Source organism: Carassius carassius, chromosome 4 (genome assembly GCF_963082965.1).
Source record: "Carassius carassius chromosome 4, fCarCar2.1, whole genome shotgun sequence".
In the NCBI taxonomy this organism is placed as follows: domain Eukaryota; kingdom Metazoa; phylum Chordata; class Actinopteri; order Cypriniformes; family Cyprinidae; genus Carassius; species Carassius carassius.
Window position 1 is genome coordinate 19,262,635 of NC_081758.1, and position 19,193 is coordinate 19,281,827.

The 19,193-nt window shown below is 38.6% G+C and overlaps 1 protein-coding gene across 3 annotated transcripts in view; it reads left to right on the top strand.

Annotated features, from left to right (window-relative positions):
- The window catches only part of LOC132139091 (EGF-like repeat and discoidin I-like domain-containing protein 3), a 224,988-nt gene that overhangs the window by 170,791 nt on the left and 35,004 nt on the right, over nucleotides 1–19,193 (top strand). For all 3 annotated transcript variants that reach the window (XM_059547727.1, XM_059547729.1, XM_059547728.1), the window contains 2 exons: nucleotides 1,016–1,197; nucleotides 18,605–18,760. In XM_059547727.1, coding sequence (XP_059403710.1) covers nucleotides 1,016–1,197; nucleotides 18,605–18,760 — 338 coding nt within the window. The remainder of the gene's footprint in view (nucleotides 1–1,015; nucleotides 1,198–18,604; nucleotides 18,761–19,193) is intronic.

Below are 19,193 nucleotides of genomic sequence, written 5' to 3' on the forward strand. Positions count from 1 at the left end.
ACAATGTGCAAAAGGGGATTCCTGTGGGTGGAATCATGTCCCATTACGTTGGAAATCAACTCAAATGCTGAATAAAAGGAATTTCTTTTTTTTTAAATAAGAGGAAGAAGACAATGTGTCCACTGGAGAGATCTTGGAGGAGCATACAAGCAAGCTTAGTGATTCCCAGAGTGATGCTATCAAGGACACAGACATCTAAATATTAGGGTTGTAATGGTATGTGTATTGTGTACCATACGGTTCACCGGCAAATTCCAAATTGAAGAGATCATCCCTATCACCTTGGAGTAGGGACTATGGAGTGAGCAGGGCATGTGTGTTCTATTATTTAATTGTTTGGAATGCACTTGGTAAACGGAGTGTCCTCACCTTCAGCTGGCATGTTCCTGTGACAACGCAGCTTGGTGCCTGTCAGCAGATGTCACTGTTTTAATTTAATTACATTTTAATTTTAAGTTTATTATTATTATTAATATTATTAATAAGTTTTAAAACGTAATTTATTCCTGTGTTGACTAAGATGAGCAGCCATTACTCCAGTCTTCAGTATCACATGATCCTTCAGAAATCAATCTAATATGCTGATTTGGTGCTCAGTGATCTTTTGTCACATTATGTCTTCACTGTCACTTTCAGTTTAACTTGATGTGCCGGCTAAAGTGGACTGCTGAAAATTCAGCTTTTCCATCACAGAAATAAATCACATTTAAAATGTTTAAAAATAAATAAATAAACAGTAAACAGTTTGTTGTAAACAGTAAAACTGTTTGATCAAATAAATGTAGACTTAGTAAAAAAAAAAAAAAAATCTATGTTATTTCAAACTTTTGACAAGTAGTATATGATAACTTCACACAAAATATAAAAATCATGTGCAAATAACACATTTGTACTGAGAGCTGTTGTCACTTGTCAAAAACTTTTTGATTTGTTGATTGATCCATGATTGCGTTTGTCTGTACACTGTAAGTCTAACCTCACCATTTGTGTGTCATTCTTTGTGTGTATTGAGCAGAATGTTCCGGTCCACTAGGCATGGAGGGTGGCATCATCTCCAACCAGCAGATAACGGCCTCCTCCACTCACCGAGCTCTCTTCGGCCTCCAGAAATGGTACCCTTACTTTGCCCGGCTGAATAAGAAGGGTCTTGTGAATGCCTGGACCTCAGCCGAGAATGACAGATGGCCCTGGATTCAGGTAACAGATTGACACGGGCAGATTAAGTCTGGGTGAAGATCCATCAGTGAATGAACCTGTAGTTTGCAGAAATATTTCTTCCTGTCAGTCTGTTTATCTTAAATTGTTGTTCATTGATAGAGTGTTTTTTGTTGTTTGTGTACATATTGCCAAAGCATTGCAGAAATACGTGTATAAAACTTTAAAGGAAGTAATAATAATAATAATAATAATAATAATTGAACACCATTTATATTTGATAATAATTTAGCATCAAATCATCAAATTATTTCTGAACGATCATATGAAACTGAAAACTGGTAATGATTTCAGTTTTGCCTTCACAGGAATAAATGTAATTTCAAAATATTCTGGTTAGTTTATGCTGGTTAGTGCTGGTCGAGCAGCATTGCTGTGTTGAAAAAGAAACATTTAGCCACCAACCATACCAACCATAGCAATATGTATGGTTGGTTGAATGGAATGTGTTTTTTCTCTCTTTCCATCGCTCTCTCTTTTTATGGGGAACTGGCTGCTGAAAGAAGTGATTAATCCAGTCAAGAAGCCTTGTTGAAATACCAACACACCCAAGTATTGTATTTAGGCACCACGCAAACCACTTGATTGCGTGGGGCTCTGTGGCACCCCGGACCACAGGGCCCCACGCAATCAAGTGGTTTGCGTGGCATCATGCCCATTCAAACCCACACATGCCCCTCAGATTTTTGACCCAAGTGGATTTTGAATGCAGTTTCCAAAAAATACCCTAATAATATCTTTAAGTTTGATATGATCACACCAGTGTGATTATCATCAGCTGCTAAATTCAAATTGATTTTTTTGTGATATATTTAACACTTTTGGGAATATAAAAAAAAATAAAAAAATAGTAAACCCAACAGGCCTACATCAGTTATACAGCGCTATCTTGGCTGCTGTGTGTCACATGACCCTCTCCCACCACCACCACCATTACATGTGCATGACGCCCCTGGCCCGGAGGAACATGATTTCTACTGAGGGGGGCCACCATGTACCACTTGCTTAGGGCCCCAAAAACATAATGCATGCTGGTGACAATTTATGCTGTTTTGGTTGCTGTTGTTGTTGTTTTTTGTTTTCTTCAGCTGGGAAGCTCTGAATTTACTAGGATCCCTCCATTATCCACTCTAGAAATCAAAACTGTTGTCTTTCTAACAAATTCCCACCTTGGCTGCAACTATTATTATAATAATTAGAAAAGTTTCAAAAGCGTTGTCCATTCACAGAACCATTTCATGTCAGTCCATTACCAATGATTGATGGGGATGGCAGGCTTACATCTTTGTGTATCAATCCATTTCTTTGAGTTTCTTTGGTGGCGGATTAGTATTCATATGCAGTTTCTTCAGCAGAGTACATTTGATTGATAATGCAGACAATCACAGTGGATGGAAGTTTCAGTCCATTTACCTCTAGTTTTACGATGAGTAGCCTCATGTCAACCTCAGATTTATTCTTTAAATTCCTGCTTGTAAAAGAAAGAGAGACTGAATTGGATCCTTCATTGAATTGATATTCAGCGGGGTAGTCTGTGCAGAAGCGTAGTCTAAAACTCTGACCTCTGTGAGGAGCTGAGATGAAATTCGGCTGAAAAAAAAATGATAGGCAGAGTCTGACTGCAGACTTTTGAGTGTAACAAGTTAACCACTGTTTGCACCAGTAGCTTCTCGCAGGTAAAGAGTGAGGATTATAGATGGAGAGAGAGCTAGAAAGAGAGACGGGGAGGGGAAAGTAGAAAAAAAGGGAGAAATCTCTAAGTATTTAGGGAGTTAGCTTGACTTTAATGATGTCTCTTGGGATGAAGCTTTTGGTGCTGTGGAGCTGCTGGGTTAGAACACAGAGAGGTGTGTTATAAACATCAGATTGGTCTAAGGCGAAATTCTGTGGTAGTTGCCACATGACCTTTCTTCAGCTCTAGTGATTTCAATTAGAGGCGACATACACCCGGTGTCGGTTTTGTCTGTCTCTCGTTAACATCATTTTTCTTTACTGTCATCCTTTCCAGTCATTTCTACCTCAGATGTTTACTGTCTATAAGACATAAGGTGCAGTGATGGTGAATAGAATGCAAATGCTAGTGTCATCTAGGGCGGGGGAGTTGGGGACAGGTCCGCACCACTTGTTTTATATACAATTACGTTAGAGTGGAATAGAAACCAAAGGCCTCATACTCAAAGCAAAATGGTATCTATGAACCAGTGTTTTATCATTAGGATTAAGCTGTTGATCCATGCATATATAATGAGCTATAAATTCCCAAGACTGACAGTAAGCAGATGTAGGGATGAAGTAATGAAGTAAGGTTATTTACTATAACTTTTGATCAATGGAGTGCATCCTTGCTTAATGAAAGTATTAATTTCTTTATTAAAATTCTTACAGGTGTATTTGTTTATAAAATATAAGGAAAAAGAGCTAGAGGTAAACATGGATTTCTTTGAGGAGCAGCAGATTTGTCAGTAGCACTTTAACTTTCTCAGTTGTGTGAAATTGCTTTGTGACACACTGGGGAAATTTCTTTAAGCCCATAGTGGACAAACGTGTGAGATTTCATAACTGAAGAAGTGGCACTTTCGGACATGAAGGAAGTGGAATACTCAGCAGCATGCTTTTTTCTTTTATTTATTTCATTTCTTGAGGGGGATGAGAATTTGGCCCGTCTCCTCAATATCTTGAATCTCACCATTCATTTTAAGTTCTTTACTGTAACATCCAAGGCTTTCATTAGAAAATATCAGCACTTATACCAGGCACCTTTTAGAGTAACCTGTCAGAGTCAATTTATGTCCTTTATCCTCAGTTCATCTTTTCAGATATTGCAGCCACACGACTATGTCAAATATATCAAGGTATAAATTTGTAACTGCTGTCACTTCTGAGTCCTTGGTGAAATTGAATAGACCCCTGTGCCTATTCTCAAAATTCACTGAGTATTATGACCCCACCAGTGTTTAGAGACTATATTTGACCATTCTACACAACCTAGTTAACTCTACAATAACAATGCAACTGAGCTGTAAATGTACTTTAAAAGGTGAAAGTGAACTGGAGACTGTGGGCTAGGGTTCCCAGCAAGCTAAGCTTTATTGTTCACCATTTTACAGTTTACTGTATTATTTGCTGTGTTTGCAGCTACTTTAAGTCATGTTGTGTTAAGCATGAGTGCTTGTATGTCAACTATATGTTAATTGAGTAATTGTGGTCTGTGATTGGGATGTCTCTGCGTTTATTCTGAAAAGACATAATGCTCTCTAGATTATTGTTAGCCAAGCACATACAGTTTAACATTATACAACACTGTTTCAGGAAGTCTTATGGTGAATATAAGAGGAAAATTCCAACGGTAATACAAAACCATAAAGCATGGACCAGTTATCATGACCCAATGTTTGTTTTTAATGTCACAATAATGATGTTTTAAAATTAATTTAATGTGGGATCAGATTTTTATTTGTTTATTAATATATTTATTTATTTATTTATTTTAAGAAGCTTATATTTGCTATCTTGCTTTACTATGATCAATGGTGGCAATACATACTTTTATAATTTTATACATTAATATTAAATTTCACAACTGATTTCAACATTGATTTCAATAATAATAAATGTTTCTTACACTAAATTAGCATATTAGAATGATTTATAAAGGTTCACATGACACTGAAGACTGGAATAACAAAAAAAAAATAAACTGTAGTAATATTTCACAGCATTACTGTTCCCTATCAAAAGCTACTCTTCATGCTGCGCTCAATAGCACTAATGAGAACATTCTTTGTTCGACCGGTTGTGAAGCATGTGTGTCAAACACGCCAAGAATTGGCTTAAATAACCTGTGACGTCACTGATAACGTGCACCGGCAGGTTATAAATAGACGTGAAACGGAAACATCCTCAGGTTTCTTTGTCTTTAGAGACCGCATTGTGTGTGTGTGTGTGTCACGCTGATGAAAGTATTAGTTTAAAAGGAAGTATGTTGAGAGTTAAAAAAAAAAAGGAAAAAGAAAGTTCTAACTATTCTTGCTGATTCTATAAGAGATGCGTGCCTCGCTCTCCATGGCTGATCTCTGAAGAGAAATCGCATGTTTATTGTTTGAAAAAAAAAAGGCTGCTTTCGCGTTCTATAGTGGCAGTTGTAAACACAGCGGTTCACTTCCTGTCCGCGCTAGGCTCTTTGCTCTCACGAGGAACGAGCCGCTTCCCGCTCATTAAGATCGCGCTCTGATCTGGAAGATCTGACGGTTCTCGTGCCCACCTCTGAAGCGTGCCCAGGCACTTCTTCGGATTGGGCAGAGGCTGCTGTAGCTCTAGCTTCTGTTGAAATGGACATTGAGAGTGCTCTCTCCTAGTGCTCCTCTCGCGATTATAAGCACATGAGGAGTTACTAGGTGGTGACTCGTGCAGTGACCAGATTAAAGCCTTAAAATTAAATTTTGTACATTATGATTTCATAGGTGAGAGAGACGCTAGCTGCTATCTCTCCCCTATTGGAGCAACATCATTTAAATAAAAATATAAATTAAAAAATGATGATGAGATGATGAGATGATGATGATGATGATGAATAACATATATATATATATATATATACGAAAAGACAGCAATTGTTCCCTGCCAAACGTACTGTAGCAACATCTACACTTGGATGGAACGCATTTCATGCTGTGGGTCAGACTAGTGCTGCCCTGCACACCATGGGTTCTGCAGGCGTATCAGGCTGATCTAAAAATCTGAGTGCTAGGAGGAGACTTTTAATATGTTTCTCACTCACTGTGCTTAAGTGTCGGGGCTGTCAAAAAAATAAATAAATAAACAGTCCCGACCCGATCCAGCTCCTCTGGCCCCCTCATAAGACTGGGGAGCAGCTTGTAACACTTGGCAGCCGCAGATGGAGCTGGACTAAAGTACGGTCATCACGACCAAATCAAGGGCCTTAAGCTGTGCCCAGGACAAAGGGTGTGTCCCCCCAGGGAGGGCCCTGGAAAATTCCATCAGAAGTGTAAGGCTCCTTCCTGGCACCCTTAGGGGATCACTGAACAACCTCCGCCACCTCCGGTGTTTCGGGGGGCAGTGGTCTCCAGTGAAATGATACATGCTCTGTTTGCTTCCTGTCTCGTTTCAGGACACCAGACATCTAACCCCACCAACCCCCCCCCCCCCACAACAAACAAAGTGTCACAATTAGTGCCCCTTTTGGAGAAGCTGGCAGCGTGGAAGCTACTGCCAAATATCTCCCCATGAGTCGAAAGAACTGTAGTGGAGGGCTACAGGGTTCAGTTTGCACATCGTCTTCTGAATAGAATGTGTTCCCCTGCCAGACAGAGAGTCAGGCTATTACAGTCGGTATTTCTTGATTTCCAAGAAAGACAGGGGGCTGCGTCCAATCATAGATCTAATGAATGTGTATTTTCATTTTGAAATATTGCCACAACTCAGGAGGTTCCTGAGGTTTGCTTTCGGGGGCGAAGCTTCCCAGTATCAGGTTCTTCCATTCGGCCTAGCTTTGTTATCCCGCAATTACACGAAATTCATGGATGCAGCTCTGGCTCCTCTACGACTCCAGGGCATCCACATTTAAAATGTATATAAACGACTGGCTGAATCTGACCCAGTCTCAAGAGCTTGCGCTTCGACATCAGCATGTCGTCCTAGCTCATCTCGAATCTCTGGGGTTGAGACTCAACGCCAAGAAAAGCATTCTCTCTCCGGCTCAGAGGACAACGTATTTGGGTGTGGTATGGGATTCGATCACAATGCAGGCACAGCTGTCTCCTGCATGTGTCAAATCCATTCTAAACACCCTAAAGAACATCAAGCTAGGCCAGAAAGTAACTGTTCGGGTCTCATGGCAGCTGCATCCATGGTGTACCTTTGGGCCTCCTGCACATGAGATCGTTTCAGTTGTGGCTCAGAGCCAGGGGATTTCATCCAAGGGTCAACCCCCAGTGGCAAATAAGGGTTACGCGCCAGGGGCTTCGTACCCTATCTATGTGGTTCAGACCACGGTTTCTGACTTTGGGTCCCACTCTAGGTCCGTGTTGTCATCGCAAGATGCTAATGACAGACGCTTCCCTCATGGGCTGGGGAGCGGCTTAGTTGGCTGTCCAGCCCAAGGGATCTGGAGAGGTCATCTTCTCGAATTGGCACATCAATTGCCTCGAAATGAAGACTGTATTTCTGGACCTGAAATACTTCCTCCAGCAGTTGAGAGGCTACCATGTCCTAGTGCGGGTGGACAACACATCTGTAGTCTCTTACATAAATCGCCAGGGCGGACTGCAGTCGTGCCGCTCGAACGAGTTAGCGTACCAGGTTCTACTTTGGGCACAGGACAAGTTCCTGTCCCTTAGGGCGATTTACATTCCTGGGCATATGAATGTGGGAGCAGACTTGCTGTCCAGACAAGCTGTGAAACATAGGAAATGGAAACTCCACCCCTAAGTAGTCAAATCTGCATCTTTATGCCTTTCCTCCGATTGCTCTGCTCCCGGGAGTCCTGGCCAAGGTCCGTCGACAGGGGTCTCGCCTCTTACTGATAGAGCCCCGTTGGCCGACTGGAGTTTGGTTCTCAGATCTAATATCACTCCTCAATGGCTCGCTATGGGCGATTCAAGTCAGGAGAGATCTTCTCTCAGGCACAGGGGACAGTACTTCATCCCCGGCCTGAGCTCTGGAACCTTCACATCTGGCCCCTGAGGGGGACCAACTAGAGATGCTGGACATGACACACCATGCAGACCCAGCTCACTGCCAAATTGTTTCAGTACTGGAGTTCCTGCCAGAGAAATTGTCCTCAGGCACATGCCCACACACATAGTACTCTCAGAACTTACATGGCCGCTAGTTTGGCTTGCCATGTTTTGATTGACTGGGTTTCTGTGGGGAAGCACCCTCTAGTTGCCCACTTCATTCATGGGGCTCAGAGGTTGAGGCACCCACTAGAGCTACGGCCCCTTCAGGGGATTTAGCCGTAGTGCTCCAGGTGCCTCCAGGCAAACAGTTTCACATTGGGTGAGGGATGCTCCTGCTTAAGTGTGTGATGCGACAGGTTGGTCCTCTCCGCACACATTTGTCAGGTTCTATACTTTGGATGTCCAGCCTACTCATTTCCAAAGACTTCTGTCCTCCGCCATTTACAACACCGGAGCAGAAAAGACTTCACTTACTGTGTCCAGTATGTGCTCTTCAGATTTACTTCCACCGCACTAGCCAGTGGCGTAAGTCAGAGCAGCTTTTCATATGCCGTGGGGGCCGCAGTTAGGGGTGCGGCTGCCACCAGGCAAACAGTTTCACATTGGGTGGTTGCTATTGCCCTAGCCTACGAGGCGCGTGGTCAAACTTCGCCTCTAGGAGTTAGTGCCCATTCAACCAGTTGGGTTGCATCTTCAATGGCTTGAGCAAGAGGTGCGCCCTTGCAGCAAGTGTGTGATGCGGCAGGTTGGTCCTTTCCACACATTTGTCAGATTCTATAGTTTCTATAGTAGATTCTATAGTATGTTGAAGCTACTCCGGGCTCGCATGCCCTTGAGTCCACATCCCAGAGTCATGTCTGAGACCTATTCGATGTTTGTGCGTACACACTAAACAACCTTGGGGGTCCAGACACTTACAGTGCGGCTGCGTTGGTATTCTCGTTCCCATTAGCGCTATTGAGCGCAGCATCGAGAGTAGCTTTTGATAGGGAACGTCTCGGGTTACTTGACTGTAACCCTGTTACCTGGAAAAGCGGGAACGAGATGCTGCGCCTCAATGCCGCACTGTCGACGTGTCCGGATGTCTCTTCAGACAAAGGGGTAACCAGAGGATGTTTCCGTTTCACGTCTATTTATAACCTGCAGGTGCACGTTATCAGTGACATCACCTGCCGAGGTTATTTAAGCCAATTCTTGGCGTGTTTGACACACATGCTTCAAAACTAGTTAACTAATAATGAATTGGTGAAGCGTCATATGGATTCAAACATGAATAACCGCAGCCTTAACTACCTGTTAGTCTCAGTTCTTCTTCCTCTATTGGTGTTTCAATCAGACTCGGCATCCTGCAGTCAACTTTTAATTGCACACTGGTCTAAATACGTTTTAAGACCAAAGGAGACAAATTAAACTGAAAATGTCTTCAATCCAACACTAAAAGGTTTAAATATTTAGTTTCTGCTTTGCAGCATGTCTCTCATATATATATATATATATATATATATAATAAATTTTTTTATATATATATATATATATATATATATATATATATATATATATATATATATATATATATATATATATATAATAAATGTATATATATATATAATATAATATAATTTTAAAAAATATATAAATATATATAGTGTGTCCAATTTTTATTTATTTTTTGTCTACAGATTATCCCTGCAGACACCACTGACTAAATCCTGAGGGATGATACCGTTGGTAAAAAAAAAAAAAACAACCCCGGTAGCACATTGTGATATCTTTAAACATGTGCTCACTGCAGCAGAAAGCTTGAATGTTTGAGGTGGAATAATTATGGCTTTGCGTGACTCAGCAGATTGTGTCATAGTATAGGCTTAATAGGCTGGTTAACCACTTTTGAAGTGGTGGAGTTCACTCCTACAAGCATGTTCCTGCATAAGATGAATCATACTAAATGAATCATTGGGTTAAAACAAAATGAACCCAAAAATTAAAATAAGAAAACCTAATGGAAGACTCAAGACCTGTCATTTACAGGCTATTTACACAGAAAAAAAAAAGAGAGATGTTTTATTACTGAAATCAGTGCAGTATGAAGTGGTGTATGTGTATGACTGTGTGTCTATTTGTGCTCCTACCACACACTACAACAACTTTAAAATCCTGTCACTGGTTGGAGAATTGAGATCATAATTGTAAAAAAAGAAAAAAAAAAAACCCTTGGGTGACTGGGTGTCAGGCTGATAAATGGCTTTTGGGAATTACGGACATTTTATGTCCATGGCGGACATAAAATGTCCGTAATTCCCAAAAGCCACAACCAAATAAATTTCCTCAAAACTGACAAATATTGCCATGCCAGATGTTTCCAGTAGTCCCTTCACACATGGCGCCAGTGTTTGCTCCATTAGATGAAGTGACTCCAGCATCTGTGGCCATTATGAACATGAAGTATCACTCAGTCGTGGCCTTTGAGTCACTCGGCTTTAATTGGTTTCCCCTGTTTTTGTCTTGTGCGAGTCTATGACACGATACATTGAGATTAATTGGTCTATAATTAACATTAGAGGGGGGTTATGTGACCACAATTTTATATCACAGTAGGCTCACAGTTATATCAGCATAATGGTGTGTGGAGTTTATTTTATGTTTTTTTTTCTTATTCTTCTAAAATAACACATATTAAATGACCATGTGGTGATAACGTTTTATTATTTATTTATTTATTTGTATTCACAAATTGTTCATGCTTATAACTCATTAATAAATGGTTCACAGCTGTTCACCCTACATTAAGGTTAACATGTAACTAATATAGACCCCCCCCCCCCCCCCCCCCTCCCGGAAATAAAGTTTGATAATTTCATCTTGATAAATAAAAGATGTTTAATCATTGCTGTGGATAAGCATAATGAACTTTTGCAGAGTATAAAGGGTAAGATATAGAATAGCTTCTTCTAAGCATAGTAAGAATTGTAACACAAGTCATGATAATTTAATGTGAAATCCATAAATACAACACCCTTTAGTCTCACTATAATAGTCTTTTTTTTTTTTTATGAAATAATTATTACTGTATTTATTAAGCATTTATAACATTTATATAGCTCACTGTTAGGCAGGGATTGCATTAAAATCCCCCTTCTATCTGAGCATTTATAACTGCTTATCAATAGTTTATAATGCATTTGTAAATTTGTAATTTATGAACACCTTTATAAGCCCTTTACAAAGGGAACTATAATGTAAAGTGTTAACTTTGTTAACTCAGAAATTCAGAAAGTGATTGTTCTTGCCAAAACCTGACGTGTTCTCCCAGCTTGTGCTGTAGCCACTGTCAGTGGTCTAGTGAGTTTTTGATACATCTTCAGAGAAAAGGCTAGGAGAACGAATTCAGCTAGTGATTTGTGTGGCCCCTCAAAATCCCAACCCATTGCTCACACAGGGTAGGATGGTGAATTAGCTGTCATCAAGTGTAGCTGACTGTGAAGCAACACACACGCACACACACACTCCCCACTCAGCGATAACAAATCATTTTAAACCCTGTATTATGACTATTACTTTTTCCCCCATTTCATGACTGTCTGTCTATGAGCTTGAGCTGTCTTCCTCTTTCCTTTCACACTCTGAGCCCTCAGCTTTGCTCCACGCCCCATCCCTTAGGAGCCTCTCAGACAGCTTTTTACATGTACCTCTGGGGAAAACAAAGACTTGACTGACTGTTCTCACTCGCTGTTTGAAGGCTGACTAAACGCCTTAAATTAGTCTTGGGTCTCCAAGCGTTTCTCCATTAGTTAGACAGAGGAGTTAGGCTTAGAAATAGTGTGGGAGTTATTTTGAAAGGCTCATTACGTGCAGATCACCTCTTTGATCAAGGATGGCGGTATATGTGTACATATGTAGAGTGTGATGAATGGAGTTGTGCCATATGTGCACAAGTGTATGCATTAATACATGTGTATTCATTCAGACGGCAGTAACACAGGCTGTGAGTTGAGCATCAGTATGCGCTCATTTCCATATTGCCCTCGGCCTCCCCCCTGTCATGAAGCCATGCAAAGAAGGACATTAGTGCTTCTCTCTCTGGTGCATGCTGGACGTGTGGAGTGTGTAGGAGGGAGAAGATTTGAAACGTATTCATTTAAATTTAGCCTTTTGCATTCTACTGCGTGTATTTGCTACATCAGTGCTTCTCAAATGGTGGGTTATGACCCCAAAAATGCTGGCAGGTTTGCTCTGATATAGGGTCACAGACATTAGGGAAAGGAAACAATGCTGTTTGCCAAATATAAAGTGTAACAAACCATATAATCATGCATGGTTAAAACAGCGAAAAAAAATTGGGAAGAAAATCACCTGATGTCCAAAGAAAATTCTAGGCCCTGTAGCAAAAGCAGATGATAATCACTATTTTAAATAATATTATCTTAGATTTTTGTTTCTTTTCTCTCTTGTTCTCCCACTAAGCACTTAAATTTGATTGATATTGTTTGTTGGACCAGAGATTTGTGTCCTGCACAACAGTTTGGCTTGGCATGGTGTCAGAACCTGTGGGCATGTCCTCCCTCCCACAGCAGGTTCAGTTGTAATTCAGATTAATGATAACATTGAGGATGTGCCCAGCTGTGGAAGAGCAAACTGACAATTGTAGCATGAAGTGAAGAAAGTTATGAGCCAGTTATGTTATGGTTAAACTTGTCTTTCTAGAGCCATTTTATTCTGCATTGTAGCTGCATCAATGCGGCAAACGATTGACACATAGTGTTAAATGCTGCACAGAGTCGACATAAATGTATTTGCACAACAATCACACACTTGAATGTTGATTATTGATTTGCGTGCACAGTGGACTGAATAAAGGATGCAGGTCGATTGACATGATAGAGTAGCAGTGGAAAGACAAAGTAGGGGTCTTTGCCAGTCTAGCTGCTTTTCTGTGATGTGAAGGACAGGTTGGAGTTGAGTCACACACACAATGTTAACTTTTTACTTTCACAAAAATGAAAGTCTCGTTTGCCTGTGTGTCTGTTTTCTTTTACAATAAAGAAAAACAATAAATAAAGTGCTCAAAAAGTACACTTTTTTTCTACTTTTATTTACAGGTCCAAATTGCCCAAAATTATAATTATTGTCAGTCTCCATCAGATACATCAGTCCCAGGTAGTGTTAATTTTGTTAAAGAAAACTATGACGAAAAAAAAGTTACAGTAGTTGATGTGAAGAGACAATGGCGAGTTGACATTAAGGTCATTAAATGATAACTGTGACTATATCAACATGCAATATTGTTGATGATAAAAGACGAGACTAAAATGTATTTAGAAAAAATAAAACCTACAGCAATAAAAAAGGAGGCAAATTATTGCATACTGCTGTACATGCTCTGCTACAAGAGCTTTCATGTGTCCGGTTGCTGTATATAGAGTTCAAATCCCCAAATCAGAGCTTCTCTGCAAAGAGCAAATGTTTTCTGCTCAATGTTTGCTCAATTTCTGCAATATGGCAACCATGCACATTGTGGAAACACAGATGATGATTTTAAAACACCTACAAACAAGTAAGCTGAAGTTTAGCGATCTCCATGTGAGATGTTTAAATGAAAGTATCATTCAGCCAGTCTGTGTTCTGTCATGAGATCTCTGCTATTTGTTTGCCATTGTGAGTGCTGAATAATTACACTTACTCAGTAACTGTTGTTTTAAATACAGAAACATTTTAATTGAATTTGAGCGTTAAAATATATATATATATATTTTTTCATAATGTAGAGAGTGTGCTAGTCGAGTAAAACTTGATTATACAAACACAGGACAAGTTTGAATAAATATAAGGACAAAGACTAAGACTAATATGAAACACTAAGACTAAGATTTAGATTAAATAAAAAAAAATGGCTGACAAAACACTAGTCCCTTGAAACCCGGAAATATGTTACAGTAAAAAGTTTATTTATTCATTTATTTTCACTGAACACTGTTTTTGAAAGCAGTACATTCATGTTGTGTTTGTACTGTAACTGTGGTGGAAAAAGTAAAAATAATATATTTTTTTTAAAAAATAAGTATTATTGGCTGGCTAGCCGGCTCAGCCAAAACCTAAATGGCTGCTGCAGCCGGCAAATTTTTCATAGCTGCAAATGGCTGAAGCTGCCACTTCGTGTCTACAGATGTCTATGTTATACTGATTAACTAGATCTCAATCTTTCCAAGCAATGCATGGCTTACACTATATTTCTACAAAATGCAATACAATGTAATAAAGAAAACACCAGATTTTACTTTCGCAACGTATGCAAATATTTATTTTGTAGTCTGTATGCTACTAAACATTTTCAAATAGCCTACAATTGATGGTAAAAAATTACAGAGGGATTTATGGATATCTACTTTTGTTATCCTGTAAATCAGAATATACTGTGTCAATAGCCTTAAAAAAAAAGATTTTCACCATGTTTTTTGGAATAAAATGTTATATATCAGGCTAGGAATAATATATTTACAAATCCCTCTGTAAATGTCTTCATAATATAACTAGGTACTACTGAAGTAGAGATTTCGGACTTGAGAGAAAGGTCATTTTGAGAAAACGGGCTTCAAAGATTTATCATCAGACAATGAGATCGCTCATTCAGTCTTTTTACTTTCACGATTGGTTGCTGATAAAAAGGAAATGACCATATTTGGATCCAACAGGACTGTACAGAAGAGAGAGAGCTAAACGGTGCATGATTGAGAGGGTGACGGCAGAGATTGCGGAGAAGTATGTTGATTAAGAACGCAAACTGTTGAATTTATGAGAAATCTACAGACGCAAACAGACGAAGTGTAGTAAAATAAAGACCTAAATGTGTATTTCGGACTTTTTTTCACCACAAGTCTGAAAGAAGATATATTATTGAAGACAAATATCCAGAAATCTCAAAAGTGACCAGGAAAAAAAACGATGTTTTTGCCTGCCGTGTCTCGCCTTAATATAAACACACACTGTTATCAGTATTATTTTGGACAAAGTTTTGCACATTTCACTTCATTGTACACTGAAGCATGCGTCGTGAATTAGCAATGTGGAAACGGTGGTTTGTTACTGCAGTAATCTCACGTTCAGTGCTATAAATCTCTCCGTTCCAGAATATTTGGTTCATAACATCAATCTTTGATTCAGGTGTTTGTGCAACCATGCCCTGAAGATTTAACAAAAGTCTGGCTAGGCCTAAGTAAAAAAAAAATACGTAGGAATTAGGAAAGTAAGTGAGAAGTGAGATCAAATTTACCTTGCTTGCTTCTTTCCGCCATTTCACCTTAGTGCATCGCTTCTTCTGTACGGAAAACGAGCAATTTTAATTGGTCGTCAATTCACTGTAAGTCTGTGTATCGTAGCAACGAGCACAAGACGGTGCTGTTATGAAACCAGTGGGAAAATAGATCTCGTGTATTGTTTATATATTTTGTGTGTGTGTATGTCTCTATGTGATAGAATTATTATATGATGCAAATAATTCTAGCCGGCTCAGCCAAACTTTATCAGATGGCGGCTCAATTTGGCTTAGGAAATTATTGGCTGGCGGCGGCTGAAATTCTAAATGGCGCAAATGGCGGCGGCTTCGGGGTCTACTCGTAGCTATTCACTGTGAAGAGCTGAAAGTGCTTGCTAAAATACTGAAATTGCATCTCAAGTAAAAAGCCAAGGGCTTGGCTTTAACAGCCAGTGGTGTACTTCAGAAAGACTGGGAGGGTCCAATGGAAACAGTTTTGGCAGGTTGTCTAAATGGAAATTCTGTCTTTGGGGCTTCCACAACTACTGGTCTGGAAGAGCAGTTGACTAGTCGGCTGCTCATTGTTTTCCTTATATAAATGACTCTAGTCTTGCAGTATAAGCAATCTCTGCCATCGTTTCTGCACTGATGATGAAGAGGCTGTGTGAAATCAGACTGAATGTCCAAGAACTGAAAGGGATTATATCTCCATTACCAGATTCATGCTATTTGTGTTCTCGTAAACAGTGCAAAAACAGTCATGTCCTGCTTGCTTTTCTGTCTGCATCTAGTGGACACTCGATTAGTTTTAGGGTTGTTTGCAAGAATTTAGGCTTATGTCTGAATGCTGTAAATGGACTCCTTGCCTGGTGTACGTGCTTTGTGTGTGTAAAGTGTTTTGGGTCCACTTTATTTTAAATTTGACAAATTCACTATTACAGGTCAATATATTAATGTGAAGCTACATGGGAATACAGTTTACGGTGCTTGTATGGATGCAGCATTTGACATTTTAAAGATGTCAAACTGTGCAGAAGACATTCACAAAGTGGTTATTATATAAGTGAATTCAAAAGAGTTGTATATTTACATTTTACAAGGATAAAGTATGCCCATGTCTGATGATATGTACTTCTCAATATCCCTCCTCATTTTCTCATTCCTCCATCCTATGACCCGGAAACCAATCGAGCTCAACCAGTTTGAAGGACATCTCAATTCTTTAATTGCACTGCGACGATCGAGGAGTGAGGAGACTTCCAGAGGAGCTATGAGCAAGGATACACAGGTGTATCCTTTGCGGAAGTGTTTTTCATTGAAAAACCTGACACACGTATAAATTATCCTCCCCCTTTACAACTGTTGTAATTATTGTTATTTATATATTACCTTTGCAGTTTAAATAAGCCATACATGTCATATATATTCAAACAGGGCATCTTGCTTTATTAATATGTATTATGAATGTCGTAAATAAGAAACTTTAACAACATAAGGGCAGATCCCTTTAGCATAGCCAATGGTGCTTTGAAGTGACGCTAAAGGGAGAGAGGATATATAATTTCACTTGATTCAATTCATCCATGAAGGATGCACAAATAAGAATTGAGAAGAACCCCCTAAAAGGTGAAATGATAAGGGGTTTTCAGTGACAGTTTCTTTATTATGTCAATAGGTGGCGAATGAGTCCGCAAATCGTTTTATTCCGAGATTCCTTTAAAAACGCTGACTCATTCTGAGACTAATCAAATATGTGTTAATCTCTGTGTTTGGCAGTTCTGCTTGCTTGGTAGACCAAAAACAGACAAAGTCACTGACCATGTGTCTAAAATATAAGCTTTTCAGTGTTAACTTCTTGTATATTGTACTGTTATATAAAACTAATATCACGTTGCCTCATTTTTACACCAATAACTTCTCAGAAACTGACCAAGCTGTGGTTTCGAATGGGTATGAGTTCTTTTGGGCCACTCCTTGATTTTTCCTTATTTACATACTTGTCCATTAAATGTAAACATAAAAACAATGAAACACACAAAATATGTTGTGGTATTGTTTCACATTTTTACATTATATGTCTTGGCCTGTACTATTTTGCACTAAAGTACTAAATTCACTAAACCTGAAATTATATACTGTATATTGGTTCCAAAACACGATAAACGGCATAAAAAAAGAAAAAAAATTAGTTTCCGCCAAAATCAGTATTGTATCTGTATCTGCAGTATTGTATTGAAAAGTAAATTTTTAATTTTACGCAAAATGTGATATTCGCAGTCTCCCTTTTTTGCAGAATGCAATATATCTGCACAGCCATTCACAGCGCACTATTCCACGCACTCTAGATGGCATCCTAGTTTTCCTCATCTACTTTGTACTTTGTGTTCAACAAACAAGGGCTGCACGATAAATCGCATGTGATTGTCATGCACATCTTGTCAGTAAAGCCGGTTCTGTGATTAATAGTACCGGTAAATCTCCATCACGTGCTTTCAGATCTAAATTATTCTGATGCATTTAATACACAGAGCTGCAGATCACTGTCAAGCTACACTATATTGCGTTTTTAATTAGATGAATCACATTCGTTTATGAACGCAATATGGTGTAGCTTGTCAGTGTTAGTGTTTTTATTAATGCCATTTATGTTTTGGTTAATACGGCACATAGCACTAATCAACTGAATTAATGTAACATGGCAAAGATGAATGCAGTTTTGGCAGTTGAATGTAAGGGAAATGTAATTTTGGAATTTCTGTGGTCTAATGTGATATTGTTGTTCATTTTATTTTATTGCTGTAATTCATTTATAGCATTAACAAGATGACCCATTGAATTCATTTTGGAAGCGATGAATGATGAATGTATTTTTATTACAGTGCCTTAATATAAGATTAGTATTGACCAAGTTCAGAGGCTGTCATATGTGAATCAACTTACTATGTTGTGTATTTTTTATCAGTTTCAAATAGAAAAATAACTTTCATATTGAGTCAATGGATTTATTCCATTTTGAGAAAAAAATAAAAAGAAAGAAAGAAAAGTATCATGGATTTATTTATATTTTGTGGAAAAAATAATACATTTTTATAATAAATGTTTGAAAATCAAACATGGATTTGATTTTTTATGTTATTATAACCTAAAGATGCTATGTGAAATTTTAAAACAGAAAATAGTGGTTTTCATCTTGCCACTTTCTTGGTGCGGAAAACACATTTTTACTCAAATTAATCCAAATGGATTTATATATATATATATATATATATATATATATATATATATATATATATATATAGAAATATATATATATATATTTCAACAGCACATAACAAAATTATTAACCTAAATAAATGATACTTAGATAACAGTAAAGAAGATTCTAAAGAAGAATCTCTCTCTTTCTCTCTGCATCTGTCACTCTCTATATTTTGTTCTCTCTTAGATTAACCTACAGAGGAGGATGCGCGTCACAGGAGTGATAACCCAAGGAGCCAAGCGCATCGGGAGCCCAGAATATGTTAAATCGTACAAAGTGGCCTACAGCGATGACAGAAAGACCTGGAGGACATACAAAGTCAAGGGCACGGATGAAGATATAGTGAGACATTTTTTTATTAGCAAAAAAAAAATCCACATCAGTCACTCAGCATGAGCTTTTGCTTCCCTCTCTGATGTATGCATTTTCATGCTGGATTTTGAGGTGATTCAGATGATATACGGTGTCCATCACCTAAGATCTAAATTTTTACATATCAAATTGTGATCAGTATTCTCTTTTAAATCTATTTTGCATACATATGTGTGGTTCTATTTTTTTGTATTTCATTTCATTTATCCAGAACCTAAGGTTACTTAAACTTAAAACATTTCTACTTTTGCTATCTTGTAAGCTCTGATATTTCCTCTGAGAAAAGCAGACCTAGTCCAGTTTAATCTACAGTAGTTTTGACCTTTTTGACTTCAAACATTTTTTTCTCAAATGACTTCGATTTGTTGTTAGTAAATACTCTTTTGATAAAAAAAAACACAGT